The sequence below is a fragment of the Callospermophilus lateralis genome, chromosome 2, assembly GCF_048772815.1.
Source record: "Callospermophilus lateralis isolate mCalLat2 chromosome 2, mCalLat2.hap1, whole genome shotgun sequence".
NCBI classification, from domain to species: Eukaryota; Metazoa; Chordata; class Mammalia; order Rodentia; family Sciuridae; genus Callospermophilus; species Callospermophilus lateralis.
Genome location: NC_135306.1, coordinates 105,280,133 through 105,303,476, shown reverse-complemented (window position 1 = coordinate 105,303,476; position 23,344 = coordinate 105,280,133). Strand labels below are relative to the sequence as shown.

Genomic DNA, 23,344 nt, shown 5'->3' with positions numbered 1-23,344 from the left:
CGCAGGGCCTGAAGGGAGGGGTCCGGGGTCGGGAGCCCGGGAAGAGAAGACGGAAGTGGAGCGAGGACAAAATGGCCGTGAAGGTTGTTCCTCCCCTCCCCCACCAAGTCCTCATTTCTCCTTCCCCATCCCCCACCGCGGTATTCTAGACGGTCCGCTGGGCCCCCGCACCCCGATTCCGTGCACCCACACTTCCTAGCTATAATGGCTTTGGGATAGGGCGGACCCTCAGTGTTTGAAGCGGTCATTTCGGCCTCACGGCCCCTCTAGGGTAACTTGCTCAGGGGCACCTCGATTTGGGGTTAGGGTGAACCGCCAGGCCGCCGCGGTATCTCGCCTCTGTTCCTGCCCTTAGAACACCCTGGACACGGCCCTGCGTTGGAGCGCCGAGCCGGGCCCCTCCTCCCGCCGAGCACATGGGGCTTGGGTCAGGCCCTCCCCCACTTGCCACGTTTCTCTCTTATTTATGAAATAAATATTTAAAAGGTCCCGTATTTTTCCCTTGTAGATGAGCTAGGCATTAGCAATTCGAGGTTCCGGTAGCCCTGTGTCCTTGATTTAGATTTCCGGAGCTTTTTTTATTTTCAGTAACATGAGGTAATGTCTTCACTGCCTTGGCTTTTATCAAAAATTAAACAACAGACCCCGCAGAGTCCTTGAAAACGTAACTGAGCCACCAAACAACAGTGCCTAGAATTTTAAATTGTGATGCATGGAGGCAGGCTTCGGGGCCTTACCCTTCCAAGCCTGCCGGAGTTCCTTGAATGCTTTCCGTGTGTCCTTTCAAACAGGCAGGGCAGCTATTATTTCTGTACACTAGATAAATAAACACTGAAGAGTTAGAGAATTTTGTTAAGATTATTCTATAGAATGTTTTAGTAGCCAAGCTACCAAAGATTGGTTTGGAAGTTCGCCAGACCAAGCGAGGAAGGCTAGCCGAGAATTGAGGACACCTTGCCCTTGTCAAAGCCAGTAAAACCTAGGGACAGAGTCAAACATGAAGGAAGAATCTTTTCATATTTGATTATTCTTGTTATCTTTAAGACCGTGGGGTATAGACTTAGCCTCCCCCTACCTCCTAAGAAGTTAATTTTTTATAATCTTTCAAGGCAGAGTGCTTTGTTTTTAAGCATCAGAACGATTTTTGAGATATATATTATTCATTACCATATTAACAGAAAAATGAGGCTGCAAGATGTTATTTATGGGAAAATAAACTTCTGGTTAAAGTCAAACCTAGGTTGTAACCACAAGCTCCATCCCTGTCCCCGATGCCAATCAATGCCAAATTTAATAATGAGGACAAGGTTTTGAGAAAAAGGAAAAAGAAGTTTTACTGCTTTGCTAGCAAAGGAGAAACACAAGGGACTCCTCTCCTGAAGGCCGGGACTCTCTGGATGGGTGGGTGGGGGCGGGGTGTTAAAGGAATTTTTCAAGGGTTACATTCCAGTAGGGGGTCCCAGGGCATCCTGTTTGCCTGTTAGCATTCACTTGTTAATTTGGGAGATTTTCACTTTCCGAATCCTCAGCCAGGCATCTCCTTCCTGCAGTGGGTGTGTTCAAGGGCAGTTAACTAGGGGAAGAAAAGATAACACTGTCTTCCTAATCTTGTTGGGGGGGCAGGGAGAAGAGAGGAAAAAAAAAAAACACTTTAAAAAAAAAATAATAAACCTTAGAGCAATGAGGACTACATTCAGAAGGTAAAGGGACCACTGTTACAGGTTTTTTTTTTGTTTTTTTTGGTTATTTTGAAATGGTTTCACTATGTTGTTCAGTATCCTCTGGAACTCCTGGGCCCAAGTAGCCTTTGGAATAGCTGGGACATACAGGCTTTAAATGTAGCTTTTTCACTACAGTGTGATTGCCTTTCTAGAAATATACTTGACTCCAACTCCAGAAGGAAGATGTATACTCTGGGCATTCTTTTCAATTTCGTTTGCTCTCTGCACTTTTTTTCATGCTCTAGAGTCAGAAGTCTCAATTCCAAAGTTTATCTATTTAAATCATTGAACTAGTGGAAAATAGAGCTGAGACCCAAACCCACTGGTTTGGGGGATCCCACCCAATAGCAGTGGTTTTAAAAAGCAGAACAGGGCTGGGGGTATAGTTCAGCTTTAGAGTACTTGCTTAGCATGTGCAAGGCCCTGGACCTGATGATCCCCATCACTGAAAAAAAAGCAGAACAAATAACCCTTTTCTAGTCTCTTAAAATATGTTCTAGGACTTGACTATGTTCTTAGTAAATGGACTATGTTCTTAGTAAATGAGCAGTATGGAATAGTAATCAGAGTTGAATTCGAATTCAAGCCATTTTCTTGTGTAGAGATAATTTCAGCTTACAAAACAATCCTTTCAGAGTTGTGAGGATTGGATAAAGTTATAACATGTAAAGTTTTTCTTATCCTTTGCCTGATATTTTAGTTCTCTCCCTTTTCTCTTGGGATTTTTAATGCTGTAAATATCAGAGAATCCAAAGACTTTTATCAAATTCTCAAAGATAGCCAAGACCCTATAAAATGTTAAGAACCTCTGTCCAGTACCAGAAAAAAAAAAGTGAACCTTTTTTTGTGTATGGGAGAGTGAAGGTAGTGGGTGCTTAACCACTGAGCTATATCCCCAGCTCATTTAATTTAAGACAGGGGCCTCAGGCTGGGGTTGTGGCTCAGTGGTACAACACTTGCCTCACATGTGTGAGGCACTGGGTTCAATTCTCAGCACTACATATAAACAAATGAATAAAATAAAGGTTCATCAACAATTAAAGCCAGCATCAGGACTTAGCCAGGTTCTTTCTCAAAATAAAAAAGACTAGGAATGTAGCTCAATGGTAGAGTGCCCCAATAGTGAAGCAAAACAAAAACCATTCTTGAATCCTGTGACACAACTAAAAGATGCAGTGTATGCCCAGAGACGTGAGTGTATTTATGGCATTTCATCAAGGAAGTTTGAAACTAGGATAAGTCAAGCTGTTATTAATATTTTGACTTTCTGACTATAGTCAGGTATAAATTACTGTTTTGGAGCATAGGATACATATAAGTAACCCTGATACCTTTTTCCATCTTATGTCTTGCCTCCCTAACAAGATGATATGCCTTACAACACTTTCATGCCTTGTGTGGTGTTTTACAGACAGTAGAATCCTTGCCATTGCTGGTTTTGCTTTTTTTTTTTTTTTTTTTTGGTGGGGGGGTGGTACTAAGGATCGCTCTGCACTACATCCCCAGACCTACTTATTTATTTATTTATTACAGTCTCACTAAATTTCAGAGGCTGACCTTAAATGTGTGATTCTCCTCCCTCAGCTTCCTGAGTTGCTGGAATTACAGACATGTGCCATAGCACCCAGCTGCCATTGCTATTTTATTACATGCTTATGTACAGCATGCATGCAATCCTCACAACAACTATTTTAGGCAGGTTTTATTATCTCCATTTTTTTTTTTCTGTGTGTGTGTGTGTGGGGGGGGCGTGCTGGGGATTGAACCCAGGGCCTTGTGCATATGAAGCAAGCACTTTGCCAACTGAGGTATATCCCCAGCCCCATATTACCTCCATTTTAAATGAAGGAATTGAGGCCCATATAGATCAAATAATTTTTTCTACCTAAATCTGAATTTTTCAAAATCGGGTTTATTTTATTCCAAAGCTTATACTCTTAACTCTTAGGCTACATTATTTTCTACTTTATTAAATTTAAACTCCTTTTAAAATATCTTGTGTAACCACTGCACTGTAAAGAGGAGGAACTATATAAATTATATTTTAATTTGAGCACTTTATTCTTTTATTAATTCAAACATTCAACAGATCTGCTTATAAGTAGCAAAACTAATTGAGTTTTCCTTTTAATAACTTTTCTATTCAAGAATGATGAGAAAAATGAGATGTACAAAAACAAGAGGGCTAGGATGTAGATCAGTCGTAGAGTACTTGCCTAACATGAAAGGCCCTGGATTCAATCTCCAGCATGACAAAAAAATAAAATAAAAAATAAGAGTGAATAGCTGGACATGTAATCCCCACTATTTAAGAGGCTAAGAGAGGAGGGTCTCAAGTTCCAGACCAGCCTGGACAACTTGGCAAGACCCTGTCTCAAAAAATAAAAAATTGCTGGGGATGTAGGTCCGTGGTAGAGCACCTCTGGGTTCAATCCTCAGTACTGGGGAGGGAAAGGGGAGGAAAAATCTGCCCTAAAGAATTGTAAACGTGATTGCTTTAAGTTTGGGGTCCCTGAAGTATTTAAATTCTAAATATTTGATAAATTGACATGCCCTTATTATCTTTGGAAAATTAACTCTATTAATTTGGCCTCTTAATGCAGCTTGTCTTTTTGCCTCTCAGAAAACCTGACAAAATTCTTAACCTTGCTGTATTCAGCATCCTGTACTTAACATTTAACAAGTATTATTATGCATTATATGATCTAAGCCCATTATTATTTTATCATATAAAAACATCATATACGATTATAAAGTTGAAAACTTTGTCCTAATTTGCAAAAGAAGACAATTCTTTAAACAATTTGGACTTACTATGTAAATGAGCTATCTATGTACCATATAGAGTGAAAAGCTTTATGGCAAGAAAGAAAGCAAAGGGAAGGGAAAACTCATAGCTGAGGATAAAGGTGTGAGGATTTCAGGAACCAGAATGGTCATTAATCAGGATCTTACAGTTCTGATGGAACATACTAACATAATGACTGGGTTTAAATCCTAGCTTTCTGCTACTGACTTAACCTCTCCAAGCCTTGGTTTTCTCCTTTATGAGATAATAATGCAAACATCTTCTCATAGGGTTGAAGTGAGTTTGAAATTGAGAAAAATATATGTAATATACTTAGTATGGTTTCTGACACATGAAAATTGGTCAGTTCATGAGCAGACATGGTGGTGCTTACCTGTCTTCCCAGCAACTCAGGAAGCAGCCTCAGCAATTTAGCAAAACCCTGTCTAAAATTTAAAAGGGCTGAGGATGTAGCTCAGGGGTCAAGCAAACCTGGGGTTCAATCCATAGTAAAACCCCCCCCATTTGTTGTAATATGTGATAATTACTATTATTGCTATTATTTTATCGATGGATCTCTATGAAGAGTTATGAAAAATAATAATCCTACAAAACAGCCCCAAAGAAAAGCAGAGAGATAATGCAGCTTGGGAGGAGGGAGGGGAAACTAGCCAAGCATTAACCTTCCAGTAAATCCTTTACCAATGGGCCTTGAAGGAAGGAGGCAAATACTGAATGTTGGGCTCTGGACTTAGACCTCCCCTCATTGCAAATTAGTCCTAAAAGGACACACAGTAAATACTGAACTATGGGCCCTGAAGGAAGGAGGCGATCAATCTCCTATCTCTCCAAGTAACAATGAATCTCAACCTTTTATAGCTGCCCTTCCGAGTTAAAATTTTTAACCTACTTAACTAGCCCCTGACTTTCCTAATGGTACACCCACAAGTTCCAATGATAAAACTATCCTAATTGTACCCTATAAAACCAAAACCCCTTCTGTAAACAATGGCCATTTTCACCAGAAAATGGGTCCCTAGAGTCCCCAAAGAACAACAAGCAACTTCCCTGAATCTGTAGAGGTCTGCACCATCATTTTGGGCTTACACGCTGAAGTTTGTTTTCAAATTTTTGTGAACATCTTTGTATATACTTCTCTTTTCAGGTTTATTTTAATTTCTTAGTGTTACCTTGGCACAAAATACTTGTTTTGTGGTTTTGGTGCAGTGATGCACACCTGTAATCCCAGCAATTTAGGAGGCTGAGGGAGGAAATTGCAAGTTTGAGGCCAGCCTCAGCATTTTACAGAGACCCTCAACAACTTAGTGTCTCTAAAAAATACTGAGGTTATACAGTGGCAAAGCACCTCTGGGTTCAGTCTCCAATTTATAAAATTACTTGTTTATTAAGTTTTGCTTATTGATTTTGATAAAGAAATTCTGATATCTCTTGGTATCCTCTGTACTACTTCCTTGTGAGATAAAGTACTTGATGTATTTGTGACTGAAATCAATAAATAATAGACCATATTCAGTCTGAGTTCTTCTGTTCTGTTGGTAGCAAGCTGATAAACAAATTTCCAGGCTGGTTACATGAGCTTCAGCCTTTCCTACAGCATCACTTTTACTTATTTATTTTTTAATTGCTGATACAGATGCATCTATAATAAATATTTGGTTTTTATGATGCTCAAACAATTACAAGGCAACTTAGAAATTAAAATTGAAACAAACAGCTTAACACCAGAAAAGAAGCAAAATTATATATGTCTTTTTGGAGCAGTCATTCTGAAACTGTTTTTATACAATGTAACAACAAAGACATCAATTCATTATCTTACAAATTAAAGTTTGGTTTACATATTTTATAGAAATGGTTATTCTCTAAACATCCACATCGTTCCATCTGTGTTTTCTTTCTACAACATTTATTTCTACCATTTAGTTATTTTATCCTGTTTTTGTTTTCATATTTAAGAGTCAATTTATTTGATTTGCAAAGTCAATGGAATATGGTTTGGAACCAGTAGTGGTTCTAACTTTATCCCAAGCCCAGAGCCTATATTATCTGAACCCAAATGCTGGACTCAAAGAGAAGCATTGCAAGACTTCAGCACCTTTTCTCTCAGATCTTTGATTCCCTAGAATCTCTAAACTCTTTGTATACTCTCTTTTGTGTATTTGTTGTAGATTTCCATTGTGAATAGATTTTCAAAAAAACCTGGATATTCAGTGGTATTTTAGCCTTCTGAAAACAAACATTGTTTAAGTGATTTAAACCTTTTCATGCAAAGGGAATTGATTCCTGCTTTCAGTGACACAGGTAGGACGCTTTAGGTTCAAAGGTAGTCAATAATGAGAGCAAATTGCTAGTGATGACACAGCTGCAGCCTCCACAGTGTACTTGTTTGGCTCAGGTACTCTAGGAATGAGAATTCTCATAATTACATAGCACAAGAGATGTTGCCAGGATACCACCCTTCAAGAAAAGAAAAAAGGGAGGGGGAGGTATTCAGAGTAAAGGATTTTTTATATCTTACAATGAGATAAGAAGCAGTAGAAGGGGGCTGGGGATATAGCTCAGTTGGTAGAGTGCTTGCCTTGCATGCACAAGGCCCTGGGTTCAATCTCCAGTACCACAAAAAAAAAAAAAAAAAAAAAAGTAGAAGAAGCATTCCAACTATGCCAGTTCTCTTAAACTTACAGCAGGCATTTTTTATGTTTCTTCTTAAATTTCTCATTTTTATCTTTTTTTGAAGAAGGCAAAACTCAGGTTAAGACTTTCTGCTTAGCATGTTCGAGGCCCTAAATTAGATCTCTAGCACCAACAAAAACTTAACCTAAGAATCAACTCCTAGGAACTTTATAAGGAAATGCATTTATACTATGGGAGAACACTATTGTGAAATTAAATAATGAATGAAAAACCAGAGGAGCCAGGTACAATGGTGCACACCTGTAATCCCAACTATTGGGGAGGCTCAGGCAGGAGGATTGCAAATTCAAGGCCTGGGCAGCTCAGTGAAATCCTGTCTCAAAAAAATTAATAATTTTTAAAAGGGGCTGGGGATGTAGGTCAATGGTAGATTGCCCCTGGAGTCAATTGCTAGTACTGGAGGAAAGAAAAAAAAAAAAAAAAGGTAAAACTAGAGAATGGACAAAATCCCAGGTCGTCTTGTCTTTTGGAAGCATCTGATTACTATTTTAGAGACAATGCTTTCATCACCATACTTGGCATTATTTTTTCTTTCTTCTGGCCTACTACTTCAGCTCTACCAATGGTGAACAGTGGACATTGTGTTAGGTTCTTTGAATGGCAATTTCAGGATCAGCATTTTGGGACAGGTATCCTAATAGTCAAAACAATTAAAAAGACATTTTATTATATTGGAGGCTACTACTTTATGTTTGTCAGATAACCTTTCTTCTTCCATGCACCAACTATTTCAATGGCTTTCCTGGTGAATCCTTTCTGCTAATTCTTTCCAAGATGCTGACAACTGAAATGTTAACAGGCACTAGTCATTCTCACTATTTTCCCTATGTGTTAGTTCCCTTTTCTTCCAACCCAGAGCTAGGCTTCTGTGGAAGCTGAAACTGAGAAAATACTGAATTTCTCTCTGCTTTGGCCTCTCATGAGGGAATGATTATGACATACATTTGCAAAGCCATAAGGAAATGTTGACAATCTGATCTTTTTGATAATTTAAGGCCTAGAATCATCAAAAGTCCCAGATTCACATCCTTCTAAAATGAAAGAAATAGAGGAAGCTCCAAGTTTGGTGCAATACTAAACTTCTTTATATCACTTCCTGGCATATTAAGAGAAAACTGATCTAATCTCTCTTTGTAGACCAGTCAGTCTTGAAATTCTGGTTTCACATATTCTCCAAAGAAACTATAATAGTATGTCAGATTCAACATCTCTGGATCATTTTCTCTAGAGAACTTCTTGCTAAGGACATTGTTAAATATCCTGTAATGAATATTTGCATCTTCTGGAGATATCCAGCAGGGTAGTCTTTAGAGGCATCTGATTTGAGGGAAAAACTCAGAATTGCTCCAGTATATATTTCTGATATTTGTCAGCAATCCTCTGAACCTCAATATGGTAAGCTTTCCATAGGCCCTTGTCACACATTTCGGACTCCTTTTTTAGTTCTTAGTTTGGGGTTCAGTGTAAAGAAAATTAATAGCAATAGATAAGAGTAGGAGAAACATAATCACTCTTCTCCATCTCTCACTACAACTATTTCAACTCCTTCTGAAATTAATATCCAAACTTATGACATATGAAAGTAAGTTGAACAGAAGAGACATGTTTCCTTTTTTTGGAGTTTTTTGGGAATGGTTATTCCCATACATGGTACAGATTGGTTTAATATAAGGCTGTGGGTTCTGTTAGACTATCTGAATAATCACAATAATCCAGTAGGTTTGCAGAAATGCATAGAAAATTTATGAAAAACACCTCATTTCTTCTTGACAGTAGTGAATTGGAGTATTGATACAAACCATCCCTGGTGAGTAGTTTTAAGAGCATTCACTTCACTGTTCCCCAACCTCCTCACCACAGGTCCTGGTCAGTAGACAGATTTGTATTCCTATTTCCCTCTGCCCCCCCAACTCTGGTCTAAAGGTCAATAGGTGCCTTTTTGGAGATGATCAGCTTACATCCTTTTGCTCATTTGGTGGTGTATAAGTAAAGTGCTCATCTGAATCTGTTCCATGTGATGTTCACTGGTACTTAAATGACCTCTTATCTAATTTGAGTGGGTTGTGTGGCTGGTGACTGAACTCCAATGACTAGAAGAGTCCTAAGATCCTGACTCCTAGGAAAGCATGGGAGTCAAGTCCACTGTAATTCAGACAGTTTGGAAGGCTCTGCTCTGGCTGGGGATCATGCTGGGTGTGTTTTCTGCTTTGGTCAGGGTGGCATGATGAACTTTCTTTGGTTCAGAGCCTCTCACTTCTGGCCCCACTAGGCTGTATGCCTGGGTGGCCAGCCCAGGCTGGGGTGCTGCTTCAGTTGACAGTGTCCGCTGGCTGCGTGAGGCACTATTTGCTGTGGAGCGAGTGGAAGAAGAACCGGAGCGTGAGCTCCGAGAGCCTGAGGAAGAGGAGCTAGGTTTCACAAGCCGGGCTTTGGGGGCTTCAGCATCTTCTCTGAAGAGAAAAAACAGCAAAGATAAACTTTAGTACTGGCATTGCTTCCACCATGATTATGTCCTCCTGAGGTTTCCCAATAAGTTCCTCAAGTTTTAAACCTCAAACAATACCATCAGAAGGCAGTCATTTAGGGAACAAAGCACTTCCTCATTTCTTAAGACTTAGTGCTCGGCAAAGGTTTGGTTTTTGGCCCAGAGATCCATCCTATTACACTGGGAGGATGTCTCCACATGAAATGATTTCTATAGCATTTACCCTGACATAAGAGTTTGTGTATGTGAACCCTTTCATGGCCTGTAGGCCCAGCCTTTATTGTATGCCCTTTGAACATGGAAATGAATCAGAAGTAATGGAAAGTTGAACTTTTATATCTCTGTTATGTATAGTTTCACAATAAAGTCCAGGTAAACCAGACCTGTCCTAGACCACAACTTCTTTCCTTAACAGAATAATCATTTTAACAAAGTCATGATTCAGAAGAAACTGGGAATATTTATTTTGACTAGTTACTAAGGAACTGGCCCTAGAAATAAAAGTTGATGGAAGTGGAACTTGTGAAGCTTACCGAATTTCATTTGGTCTCTCTTCTTCCTCATATCTCTCTTTGTCTTTCCTTCGGATTAACAGCCACACCAAGAGGAAAATCAGCAGGGCTCCAGCCACAATACCTGTCACTGCTCCTGCAACCATGCCGATGCTTTGTACATCTGTTTTCTCAGAAGCAGAAGCACAAGTAAAACCTAACATAAGCTAGGAAATACAGGAACTTAAAAAAAAAAAAAAAAGCCCTAGCTGGGTGCAGTGTCACACACCAAAGGTACCAGGGATTGAACCCAGGGCGCTTTACCATTGAGCCACATCCTCAGTTTTAGATTTTATTTAGAGAGAGGGACTTGCTGAGTTGCTGACTTCCATTTATATATTTCTTTTATATCTGACTTCCAGAATAGCACCCCATTATCCTCTTGTGTTACATGACTGTCCCTCTTGATAGTTTTGAGTTGTAAATATTGAATCACAGACTTCACTAGCAATTGGCCTAGATTTTATTGAATAAATCTGTGTTAGTTCAGATGATAAACTGGGCTAGGATAGTTACTGTATTAGATCTGAATATTTGTCAGCCTTAATAAGATCATCATTTAGGCAATCCTGTGGTTCTATCAACTTCTCTGCTTTCTCTAACTTCCCTCTTCTTCCAACAGTAAAATTAAAAAGAGTATAGCCAATAATGTTAGACTCCATGTGGGAATTACCAGTGGATCCTAGAAATTTAGAAATCAGACTGGGTGCAGTGGCGCCCACCTGTAATCCCAGTGGTTTGGGAGGCTGAGACAGGAGGATCGTGAGTTCAAAACCAGTCTCAGCAATTTAGCAAGGCCCTAAGCAACTCAATGAAATTTTGTCTCTTTAAATCCAAAAAAGGCTGAGGATGTGGCTAAATGGTTAAGTGCCACTGGGTTCAATCCCTGGTACCAAAAAAAAAGAAAAGAAATTTAGAAATCAAAGCGAATGTGATTTTGCACATTAGTAACTCACACACTCTTGTATCCATACACTAAATATTTATTAAGTGCTTACCAGGCACAGTTTTAGGTGTTTATTAAGTGCCAAACCAGGCACAGTTTTAGGCATTTGTGAAGATAGACAAGGATTTTTGCTTTTTTTTTTTTTTTTGGAGTTTATATTCCAGAAGGGGGAAAATAGATAATAAGTACATAAAAACAATTTCAGATAATATTTACATACTGTGAAAGTAAAAATGTATTGAGTGATCACTTAGAGAATGAGGGGATACCACTTGAGTTTGGGTCATTGGGACTCTGAAGAAGTGATATTTTGAGTTGAGATAAAAAAAATGATAGAAGGGCTGGTGTTGTAGCTCAGTGGTAGAGTGCTTGCTTTGCATGTATGAGTCGCTGATTTCGATCCTCAGCACCACATAAATAAATAAAGGTATTGTGTCCACCTACAACTAAAAAACATTCATAAAAAAATTATAGAAAAGGCTGTTTCTTCTGATTATCTAGGACAGAAGGAGTAGCAAGTGCAATGAATATGTATGGGTTTGGGGCATACTAAGCAAGATATAGAGTAGGGGGCTGAGGTCACATGAGGTCAGAGATGGGATAATAGTATTCCTATTAAAATACTTGGGACCAACTCATACAGGGCCTTATATGCCTTAAGAGCTGTAGATAAGTAACATGATCCAAGTTACATCTGAGAAAGTATTCCATGGCTATTATAGGAAAAATGGATCATGAAGAAGAAAGGGGAAGCAGTGACACAAATTAGCATGCTTATATTATGGCAGGTTAGAGATCGTGGTGGGTTGGGTTGGGCAGGAGTAATGTATACAAAAGCAGGGAGATGAATATTACCTATATTTTAGAAGTATACTCAATAGAAAGTGCTGGTTATTCTTATCCTGCTATCTTTATTTTTTTCTAATATCCTTATAAACGAAATGACCTCTTTACTTAAAAATTGACTTTTTGAAAAAGTTGAACTTTAGATATCTTTTATTTAACTTCTCAAAGTGCTGGATTTATTTTATCTGGGTAATATCAAATTAAGGAATGTGTTTTCCCTGCTACCACACCCCCAACACACATATAATCAAGATGAATTTTCTGTTACTAGAAATTTGGGTTGCTTTCACATTGTCACAATTCAAAATATATTATTCTTTCTCATATGTATTTGCACACTTATGGAATATCTCTGAAGGAAAAATTCACATAAGTATTGCTGGATATAACTTTTCCGTCTAAAGTAAAATGGGTCACTAATTGTTGTATACTCATATCAATGGAACACTATAAAATGGCCAGGTGTGGTGGCACACAATTGTAATCCCAATGACTGGGGAAGCAAAGGCAGGAGGATCATGAATTCAAAGTCAGAAGCAAAAGTTAGGAGCTAAGCAACTCAGTGAGACCCTCTCTCTAAATAAAATACAAACTAGCATTGGGGATGTGGCTCAGTAGTCTAGTACCCTGACTTCAATCCCTGGTTCTTTCCCCCACTCTCCCCGCCAAAAAAAAAAAAAAAAAAAAAAAGAAGCTGAACATAAATGGAATAATTTCATTTCTTTAAAGAAAAAGTATTCCTATTAAAGTAATTTTATAATAAAGTATTAGTAATGGATAAAGTAGTAATCTGGGTAATGGAATGGTAGAAGAAACTGTGATGAGTCCATAATCATGATACTGGTTATATAGGTATATTTACTTTTGAAAGTCTATCAAAATGTACATTTAGAATTTATGTATTTGATATATTTTACTTCACTATTTTTACTACCCCAAAGTCTGTAGATTAAACTAAATGGTGCTATTAGATTACACTCTGATAAAAAATGTAAAAACTCCTATTTCCTCATAATCTTTCTTATAATTGGCACTACATTTATTTTTAAATTTACTAAGATGAGGGCTTAAAATTTTAAAAAGAGTAAGTTGGGCATGGTAAACCCAGCAGCTGGGGAAGCAGCTAGGGAAGCTGAGACAGGAGGATCACAAGTCCGAGACCAGCCTTAGGTCCTAAGCAAACTAATGAGACCCTGTCTCAAAAAATAAAAAGGCTTGGGCTGGGATTGTGGCTCAGTTGCACAGCACTTACCTAGCATGTGTGAGGTACTGGGTCCGATTCTCAGCACCACATATAAATATATATATATATATATATATATATATATATATATATATATATATATATATATATATATAAAGACCCATTGACAACTAAAAAAAAAAATATTTAAAAAAATTAAAAGGCTCGGAATGTAGCATAATGGTAAAGTGCTCCTGGGGTGAATCCCAGCCCCAAAGTAAATATACAAAATAAAAAGTGTGGGGTTTTGGAGAGGTCCTCTTATTTTATTGATATAAAACACAGTTAACAGTATTTCTTTTTCTGTGAAGTGCCTGTTAAATCTGTGAGAAAAAATAACCTGAAACTTGAAAACAGACATAAGAAGTACAATGATTGATAATGTACTTCTAGGTAGAGGGGCAATTGGTAAATCTCTGTCCAATAAAGACAGAAATGATTGCTGGTACCAGTTAAACAAGTGACCCCAGAAGTTATGGTCTGTGATTTTGAAGAATATTAACCAGTCCAATGCCTAACTCAGCAATCTTCACTTTCTTTGTTAAATTGTTTCTATCCCTTCTTAAATGCTCTTTAAACATTTTACTAGCTTCCTCATTTAAGTAAGTAGTCTTTTTTTGGGTGGGGGTGGGTGAGTACTGGGATTGAACCCAGAGGTGCTTTACCCAACACTCTTGAGCTCCATCCTCAGCCCTTTTTATTTTTTTATTTTAAGACAGGTTCTCATTAAGTTGCATAGGGCCTCACTAAGATGCTGACATTGGTCTTGAACTTGTGATCTTCCTGCCTCAGCCTCAAGAGCTGCTAGAATTACAAGAGTGTGCCACTGCACCTGGCTGAAGTATTTTTTTTTTTTTCCTGGTGCTGGGGATTGATTGAACACAAGGCCTCATGCAAGCAAGCAAGTGCTCTACCACTAAGCTATATCCCAGCCTACATTTCATTAGAGGGCAGGTTAATTTACAAGCTGGCAAATGGAGTCAGACACAATTGTTGAATGGTCCCTGCAACTGCCAAATTTATTTTGGTAATTGCCATATCCTTCTGGAAATAAAGACTTTGACCTTGACCCTACTCTTGCTCATGATTAAAATGTCTTACATTGAACCACAATGCAAAAAATAAAACAAAAAAATCCTTTGGATACTTACACTGTACAGTCACTCGCACCACACAGCTTTCCTTCCCAGCCTCATTGCCTGCTGTGCACTGGTAGAGCCCAGAAGAAGACATGGTGAGATTCTGCAACAGAACTCTGCCAGGGTTGTTGTAGTCTATACAAGCAGAAAGAATGACATTAAGTCGCCTTAGTGACAGAATCTTTATTTATTTTTGACTATATAGGACATTGTTGACCTAGATTCTGTATTGTAGTTTGATAAGAATGAATAGAACAGATTCATTTTTTAGCATGGGAAAACAGGTAAATATTCTTTTAAATTGTAGTACATCTTCAAAAGTTAGAAAAGATTGTGGATCTTGCCAGGTACAGTGGTGCATCCCTGTAATCCCACTGGCTTGGGAGGCTGAGGCGGGAGGATCTTGAGTTCAAAGCCAGCCTCAGCAATGCTGAGGTGCCTAGCAACTCAGTAAGCCCCTGCCTCTAAATAAAATACAAAATAGGGCTGGGGATGTGGCTCAGTGGTCAAGTGCCCCTAAGTTCAATTCCTGGTACCAAAAAAAAAAAAAAAAAAAAGTAGATTGTGGATCTTTATGGAATACTAAACAAGACAATTAGATATGGTAGATTTCTGTAATATTTTTTCCTAATCTCTTTTACCACTTTTATATGGCATTTGAAGAAAGATTTTCTGTCCTAGTTTATGGATAAAAAAAATTCCATTTTCAAGAGGTTCCACAATGTCCTCAAGGTCATATAGTGAGTTGCTGACAAAGCAGATTTAGAATTCATGAACACAGTTCTCTTATTGGCACAGTAGACTGGTAGAAAGATGACTTACCAATCCTGGATTTGGGAGGCAAATGTTCATCCTCTCCCTCTTTCTCCGGAATTCGCTGCCAGTAATACACAATGGGCTTTGTGCCAGAGGATGACTCACATTGCAGAGTCAGATCACTTCCTTCTGTCAGGTCTCCTTCCAACTCACACTTGGGCTTGGATGGTCTCACTGCCCAAAAAAGAGAAAAAAGGTGTAATAATTCAAAGATTCTCTAAACACCACATCAAAGGAAAAACTATGTTCAATTGAGTTGTTTCTCCAGCCATACCCTATGGTTGACCTTTGAGTTGGGATTCAACTAGGCATGGGTTATATTACCCTGTGATTTCAACCCACTTTATTCACCCTCTGCCACACACACAGTTTAAGCTGCTACTAGTGGTGCTGTTGTAATTTTTAGGGGCTACCTCAGAAACAACTACATACTTTTCAAAGAAGAGAAATGTTTTTTTTAGGAAATTTTAGGAAAGTTAAGTGTGATTTTATTGATACTGAAATAGGGATAGAAAATCATTAAATTGGAGGTAATTAAGTAGAACTTAGTAGGTTTTGCTATCAAAAAATAAGGTGGGTGCCATGGTAATCCCAGTAACTTGGGAAGCTGAGTCAGGAAGATTGCAAGTTCAAAACCAGCCTCAGAAACTTGGTGAGACCCTGTCCCAAAATTCAAAAATTAAAAAAGGCTGGGGATGTAGCTCAGTGGTAAGATGCCCCTGGGTTCAATGCCTAGTACCAAAATAATAATAATAGCAACAACAATAAATTTGAATCATCTCTGAGAGATTTAAGATAACTATAAGGGAGCTGGAGATGTTGCTCAGTGGTCGAGTGCCTGCAAGGCCCTGGGTTAAATCCCCAGCACTACCCCCGCACCCCCCGCAAAAAATTACAAACACTAGAGGCTATTTAAATTTTGTAATGGGCTATCATGGGAAATATGGCTGAAATACAGAACATAAATGCTTCTTTGCAGGGAGCTGGACTAGGTGACCTCTAAGCGTATAATACAAAGTGCTGAACACAAAGTTTTGTACCACCATGACTTATTTGCCTATCCCTCACAGAGATCTTATTAATATATGACATTTACCTTGGCACTCTGCCTTACCTAAGACTTTTAAGATGACGTGGCTCCACACATAACGCCCTGAATTCTTCACCTTGCAGGTATACCTGCCCTCATCACTGGGTTTTAGAGGCTCGATCTGCAGGGAGGCATCTCCTGCCAGGAAATTGGAAGCAAATGCCACTCGGCCCTTCTGTTCCTCAGTTAAGTTATTGTAGACATGACGACTGGAGTAAGTGATCACCTGTGGGAAAGATGGAGGCAGAGTCAAGCAATGTGGCTCTCAGTGTTCCTCCCCTGCTGATGTCAAGATGAAGAAAGGGAATACTCCCAGTGGCACTAAGTGGCCAAGCTTGGGGCTGATTCTAATAGTCCAAGATGCCTTGGTTCTCAATAGCAGTACAATTTTGTTTAGGCCTCGCTTCTCCTTCCATGAATAATATATCTGTGTAGCATTTAATTATAAGGTACTAATTATTTCATGCTCAGAATCATTCCAATTTATAGATTAGGAAATTGGGTTGCATACTGAAGTTCACATATCTAAGTTACAGAAAGAAGTGCACAGTTCTGTGTACTCTTAGCATAGAATTTTTCTGGAATAGTATGCAACAAATGGTATCAGTAGTTGACTCTGGGGAGAATTGAAGGGACAGAGAGTAAGAATGGAGAGATTTACCCTTGCCCTGTAAACTTTTTTCTGTCTGTTGCATTTTCTACCACTTGCATGTGATATCTTCAAAATACACTACACTCTTTGTCTTAAGAGCATTTAGGTGAGATCTAGTTTAGTTCTTACCACAGTTTTTCCAAGTAGTTATTTTTTTCCCAAGTAGTTATTATTCCCATTTTTTTTTTTTTTTTTTTTTTAGTATTTATTTTTTAGTTTTAAGAGGACACAGCATCTTTATTTTTTGTTTAGGTGGTGCTAAGGATCAAACTCAGTGCCTCAAGCATGGTGGGCGAGCACTCTACCACTGAGCCACAACCCCAGCCCTGAACATGGATCTTTGAAATTCATCTTGTTCTTACATACTACAGTTACCTCTCTCCCTCTTTCTTTTTTCCCTCTTGCATTCATTTCACTGCTCATTAACTATTCTTTCGTAAAGTTTACAAATGAAGGAGAAAGAGTAAAACTGCCTCTACTTTTGTAAACTTTCCCTGAATTTTCTTAGTTTATCACTCCTGTTAGTTACAGAAACCATGCTAATCTAATCCATCAAAACTTCAGCCACATAATTTCATCTTTGTCCTCTCTGTCATTCAGCAATCCTATCCGTAAACCTGTTTGACTTAACCGGCAGCAAACATGGAGATCTTCCTTTGGGTCAGGAGGAAGTCAGATGAGTAAAACACTCTTCCAAGTAACTTATAATCAAGCAGGCTTAACAAGAAGAGAAATATAAACATAGAAAAAAGAAAAAAACAAGGAATGATTTACTTGAAATAATATCAGGGAGACTGGCCCAGAAAATTTGATATTTGAATCAGGCTTTGACAGATGAGCAGACTAAATAAAAGACAAGAGGCAGGAAGAAAAGGGCTGAGGGAGCATTCCAGATACATAGAACAGCACTAAAAAAAAGACATGCAAGCATATGGGAGTCTCCCAAGCACATTTCTGGCTGCAGCTGTCTAAATTGTTTCACTCTAAGCCTTTAACCCCTCCTCAATCATGTGATGCTCTGAAGCTCATCCGATACTTTTCTGAAAAGATTTAAAGCTATCCAATGAAGAGTCCATCCATTCTCTCTCCATTATATAAAAACTTTTTCAGTACCATCATGCATTTTGCTCTTACCACCTCTCTGAGAAAAACGTTTTCTCTCTTCTCTGCATATCCTTTTTCCTCAACAGATATTTACTGAGCTTGTGTCAGGCACTTATGCCCAGCACTGAGAAAACAAATAGGAATGAGACATACATAGTTCCTCCCCTGAAGAGCTCACAGTCCTAGGGGGAGAGGAGGAGTGGAGGAGAACTGAACACTGTAACTAATAATATACTTAAAACATTTTCTCAATATGCCCTCACATTTCAATATTACACTATTGTGACGATTCTCATATCTGTGTCTCTCCTTCTTTGTCTTTGTCTTCATCTTCATCTTTGTCCCCCACCCCCTTCTACTTCATGGAGTCTTGCTGTGTTGCATAGGCTGGCCTCCAACCCTTAGCTCAAGCAAGACTCCTGCCTCAGTCTCTGGAGTAGATGAAATTACAGACCCATACTACCACATCGGGCATAAACTCTATTTTCATATTTCAAGCTCCCTGGCTGCTGTATATTTCTTTCCACTCCACTCTGCCCTACATACTGCTGTCCAGTTAATCTTGTTACTATGAGCCACACCCCCAGCCCTATTTTGTATTTTATTTAGGGACAGGGTCTCACTGAGTTGCTTAGCATGTTGCTAAATTGATGAGGCTGGTTTTGAACTCACCATGCTCCTGCCTCTGCCAATGCACCTGCCTCTGCCAATGCACCAGCTCAAAACTCGAACAGCTCCCCACTATCTTTGAATGATGACCAGACTCAGCCTAGGGTTGGTCCTCAAAATGACCTCTATATTTTGGTCTCAATCTCCTTTATTCTACTTCATATACTAGGGTGTATCAGAATACTGTTATGGCTTGGATGTGAGGTGTCCCCTAAAAGCTCACATGTGAGACAATGCAAGAAGGTTCAGAGGAGAAATTATTGGGTTATAAGAGTCTTAACCTAATCAGTAAATAAATCCCCTGACAGGGATTAACTGACTGGTAACTGAAGTGGTAGGGTGTGGCTGGAGGAGGTAAGACTTTGGGGGTATGGCTTTGGGGTGTATTTTATGTATCTGGAGAGTAAAAACTCCCTGTTTTCTGATCACCATGGGATGAGCTGCTTCCCTTCACCACCCTCTCCCATCGTGATGTTCAGTCTCATCTCAAGCCCTGAGGAATGGAACTAGATTTCTTTTTTCTTTTTTTAAGAGAGAGAGAGAGAGAGAATTTTTTAATATTTATTTATTTTTTTAGTTTTCGGTGGACACAACATCTTTATTTGTATGTGGTGCTGAGGATCGAACCTGGGCGGTGTGCATGCCAGGCTAGCGCACTACGGCTTGAGCCACATCCCCAGCCCTGGAACTGGATTTCTATGGACTACTCTGAAACTGTGCACCCTCAAATAAACTTCCTCCTCTATTATTGTGCTGGTCAGGTCTTTTAGTCACAGCAGCGAAAACGCTAACACAACTACCTCATTCCCATTTCATGAAAATGAGTTGTGTTTCTGTATGCTCACTGCATTTTTCCACTTAGATCTAAGTCTTTTTTCTCCATCTCTCCACAAACCCTATTCAACTAAGTGTGGCAGCTCATGACTAATTCCAGCAACTCAGGAGGCTGAGGCAGGAGGATCACAAATTCCTAGGCAATTTAGTGAAACCCCTTCTCAAAAAATAAAAAGGGCTGGAGGTGTAACTCAGTGGTTAAAAAAAAAAAAAAAAAACCCTGGATTTAAAACCCATTACTGAAAAAAAAAACAAAAACAACAATTTGGTTTTTTTTTGTTTTGTTTTTCTTTCTCTATTGTTTAAATTTTTATTAGAGCATTATAGTTATACATAGAGGTGGTGTTCTTTTTAACAAAGACATGCATACATGGAATGTTATTTACTCCATTCCCCTCCACATTCCCTACTTTTCCTTCACTCCTCCTTCCTATTCATTCTTTTAAGTCCCAAATCAATGGTTACTTCTCATTACACCCCCTTTTTTTTTACACCTTTCTTAATATGACACTCAAGACTGAGAAGGTTTTTTTTTTTTTTTTTCTTTGCTCTCACCCATAACATTCTTTTTTTTTTTCTTTTTCTTTTCTTCTTTTTTTTCCCTGCAGTGCTGGTGATGAAACCCAGGGCCTCATTCATGCTGGGTACTCTTTGCCACTGAGCTATACCCCTCATCCATAATATTTCTTTGTACCTTTTTTTTTTTTTTTTTGAACTGGGGGTGAATCCAGGCCTTGTGCATTACTGTTTCTGCACCATTTTATTTGAAAAGGAATCGTGGAAGACTTTCAGATGGGCAGACAGGTTGCTGGATGTGCTTTCAATAATGCTTCTGGGTTATTTTATATGCATTTCTTGTTTTTGTCTTTGGTTAGAATGTTTTACAACTCTTCATTCAATAAGCATTGATTTAAAACATACTCTATCCATTACACTGTGCTAGAAATGATAAAAATACAAAGAAATGAGTACTATAAGTGTTAAAGTATAACTTTTTAAAAATCAAGTAAAACCATGATTTTCATATATACAGACAAAAACACATGTCAAAGATTTTAATAACCAATGAGACATTAAACCGGTTCAAATGAGAAATGGGTCTAAAAGGGATTTATATCTTCTTTGGCCAAAAATCATTTGCATCTTTTTTTTTTTTTTTTGGTATTAGGGATTGAACCCAGGGGCACTTAACCACTAAGCCACATTCCTAGTCCTTTTTTCTAGTTTATTTAAAGATAGGATCTTGCTAAATTGCTTAGGGCCTCACTAAGTTGCTGAGGCTGGCTTTGAACTCCAAATCTTCCTGCCACAGCCGCCAGAGCCACTGAGATTACAGGAGTGTGCCACTGCACTTAGCTTATATTTTATTTTTGAAATAGGGTCTCCCTATGTTGCTGAGAGTCCTCAAACTTGTGATCCTCCTTCCTCAGTCTCCTGAGTTGCTGGAATTATAAGTTTGTACCACCATGCCCTGCTAAATCTTTTAGATTCTAAAAGGTGAATGCCCTTCCCCAAGATGCAGCTCTCCCTCTCCACTTATCTATAACTTGCAGCTGCTATTGAAAAAACCGCAGAAATTCAAGACAAACTCTCTGTTTTGATGTTTTGTTTAAGGATAAGTTTTCAACTAAATGCACTTACTGTACTTTTCATAATATTTCTTAGCATGAAATGATGTTCAGGAGGCACCTACCAATGGTATATGTGGGGTCCAGTGCAGTCTGGATCACACCTTACCTTTGACCTCTGCCCTCACATCTCTTTGCGCTCACCTAGTTTTCAAACCTCATGTTTCTTTATTCTGAACAATGTCCTCTGGTGTGTTTTGGGGTTTGATCATTCAGTCTTCTGAAATTATAACAGGGGTCCACTTCATGCTGTGAATATAATTTTAAAACTGACATTTCTTTTTTCCTTTCTCTTCTGCTTTTCCCCCTACCTCACCATGGGGGAAGCAAGATTAACCTTCTTTCCATCCTAGGCAGAGTTATCTGTCCTTCAGCTCAAGGATTTCAGGAATGCAGGAATCCAGCCTTTAGGACTGGCACCAGTGGTTCAAGAAATGGCTCTCTCTCAAGATTACAAAAGAATTATGACTCCTGACAGGGCACAACTGGAGTGTAACCTTTGTAATCCCTCTTTAAAAGCCCATGGTTTCCCCTGACAGTTAAAATCACAGCCTCTGGGACAGGAGTCCTTTGTGTGTTCTCTTTTGTTAGCAAAGATATAAAACTTCTTTTTTCTTTTTCTCAAAAATCATGTCCTTGTTATTGGATTAACATTGGACAAGGACTGAGCTTTCAGTATCAAAATGTCTCTATTTTTGTCTGAACAACACCTATATATCTTTTGTATGTAGGCTCACCGGTTTTCTCAATTAGAATGGTGACTCCCTCCTTCAAGCTTTAGTGTATGGGGCAAGTCTATACCACAGTGGTTAGTACATTTAAGTAGGCCTGATTCTGTCTGCTCCTCTTTCTTCTCCCCAAAATCCCTTCCCAATATTTAATGGGGAAAAAAAAAAGAACAGATAACATACAGTAAACATCTAGCATTTTGGAAAGCACAAATTAAATTGTAAGACAATCTTAAAATTAATCATTTTAAATATGAGGTTTTCACTCACACTTCTGATGAGGTTTTCACTCACACTTCAGTTACAGCCTTGCAATATTTTTTGTTTTGTTTTATTTTTAGGATTTTTCTTTTTGTTTCATTTTGTTTGGGACACACTTTGGATCCCAGATGCTTGTTTGCTTCTTGGTTTTCTATATACATGTTGTGTATGTGTGTGTATATATATATATATATATATATTTTTTTTTTTTGGGGGGGTGGTGGTGGGTGGGTACCGGGCATTAAACCCAGGGGAACTTGACCACTGAGCCATATCCCCAGCTCTAATTTATGTTTTATTTAGGGACAGGGTCTCATTAAGTTGCTTTGCACTTTGCCATTGATGAGGCTGGCTTTGAACTCACAATCCTCCTGTCTCAGCCTCTGGAGCCGTTGGGATTACAGGTGTGTGCCCCCATATTTTTTAATATGAGGGACTTAGTCCAGAGGCACTTCACCACCAAGCTACATTCCCAGTCCTCTTTAGTTTTTACTTTGAGACAGGGTCTCCCAAAGAAGGTCTTGCTAAATTGCTGAGGGTGGTTTCAAATTTGTAATCCTCCTGCTTCAGGCTTCGGAGTTGCTGGGATTACAGGTGTTCACCACTGCGCCTGGCTTTATTTTGTTTTTAATTGTAAGAAAGATAGTGCTGAGACTAAGTTGTTCATTGCAGTATGATGGAAAAACAACATCAATTTAATTATTTTGCAAGCAAGCAAAAAAAAATTAAATATATGAATTACAGTTGTTGTGGGCTGTTTGTTTTTATGGCATTCCTGGAGGATAGGACAATTTGTTAGGCTTGTATGGAACAGATGGATCAGCTCAACTTTCTGGCAGTTGCTCTGCTGTGCTGTGGTCGGTGTAGCAATTGTAAAACTGTTTTGAATGCAGATAAATGCAGGTCTCTCTCTGTTTTAGACCAGGATTTTTCTTGCTCAAAGCCAAAGGAAAGGGGCTGGGGATGTGGCTCAAGTGGTAGCGCGCTCGCCTGGCATGCGTGCGGCCTGGGTTCGATCCTCAGCACCACATACAAACAAAGATGTTGTGTCCGCCGATAACTAAAAAATAAATATTAAAAAATTCTCTCTCTCTCTCCCTCCCTCTCTCCCTCTCTCTTAAAAAAAAA

The 23,344-nt window shown here is 38.8% G+C and overlaps 1 protein-coding gene and 1 long non-coding RNA gene across 2 annotated transcripts in view; one reads left to right on the top strand and one right to left on the bottom strand.

The window, feature by feature from the left end:
- LOC143392574 (uncharacterized) lies at positions 1 to 19,493 on the top strand. The gene is made up of 3 exons (XR_013090379.1): positions 1 to 83; positions 16,424 to 16,554; positions 19,343 to 19,493. It is a non-coding gene; the product is annotated as an uncharacterized LOC143392574 (long non-coding RNA).
- Positions 5,936 to 23,344, bottom strand: part of Clmp (CXADR like cell adhesion molecule) — a 95,659-nt gene continuing 78,250 nt past the window's right edge. Inside the window, exons 4-8 of the mRNA XM_076846246.1 lie at positions 16,365 to 16,566; positions 15,257 to 15,424; positions 14,447 to 14,569; positions 10,243 to 10,384; positions 5,936 to 9,674 (exon numbers count right to left, since the gene is read on the bottom strand). Of these exons, the coding sequence (XP_076702361.1) occupies positions 9,374 to 9,674; positions 10,243 to 10,384; positions 14,447 to 14,569; positions 15,257 to 15,424; positions 16,365 to 16,566 (936 nt within the window). The 3' untranslated portion in view covers positions 5,936 to 9,373. The remainder of the gene's footprint in view (positions 9,675 to 10,242; positions 10,385 to 14,446; positions 14,570 to 15,256; positions 15,425 to 16,364; positions 16,567 to 23,344) is intronic.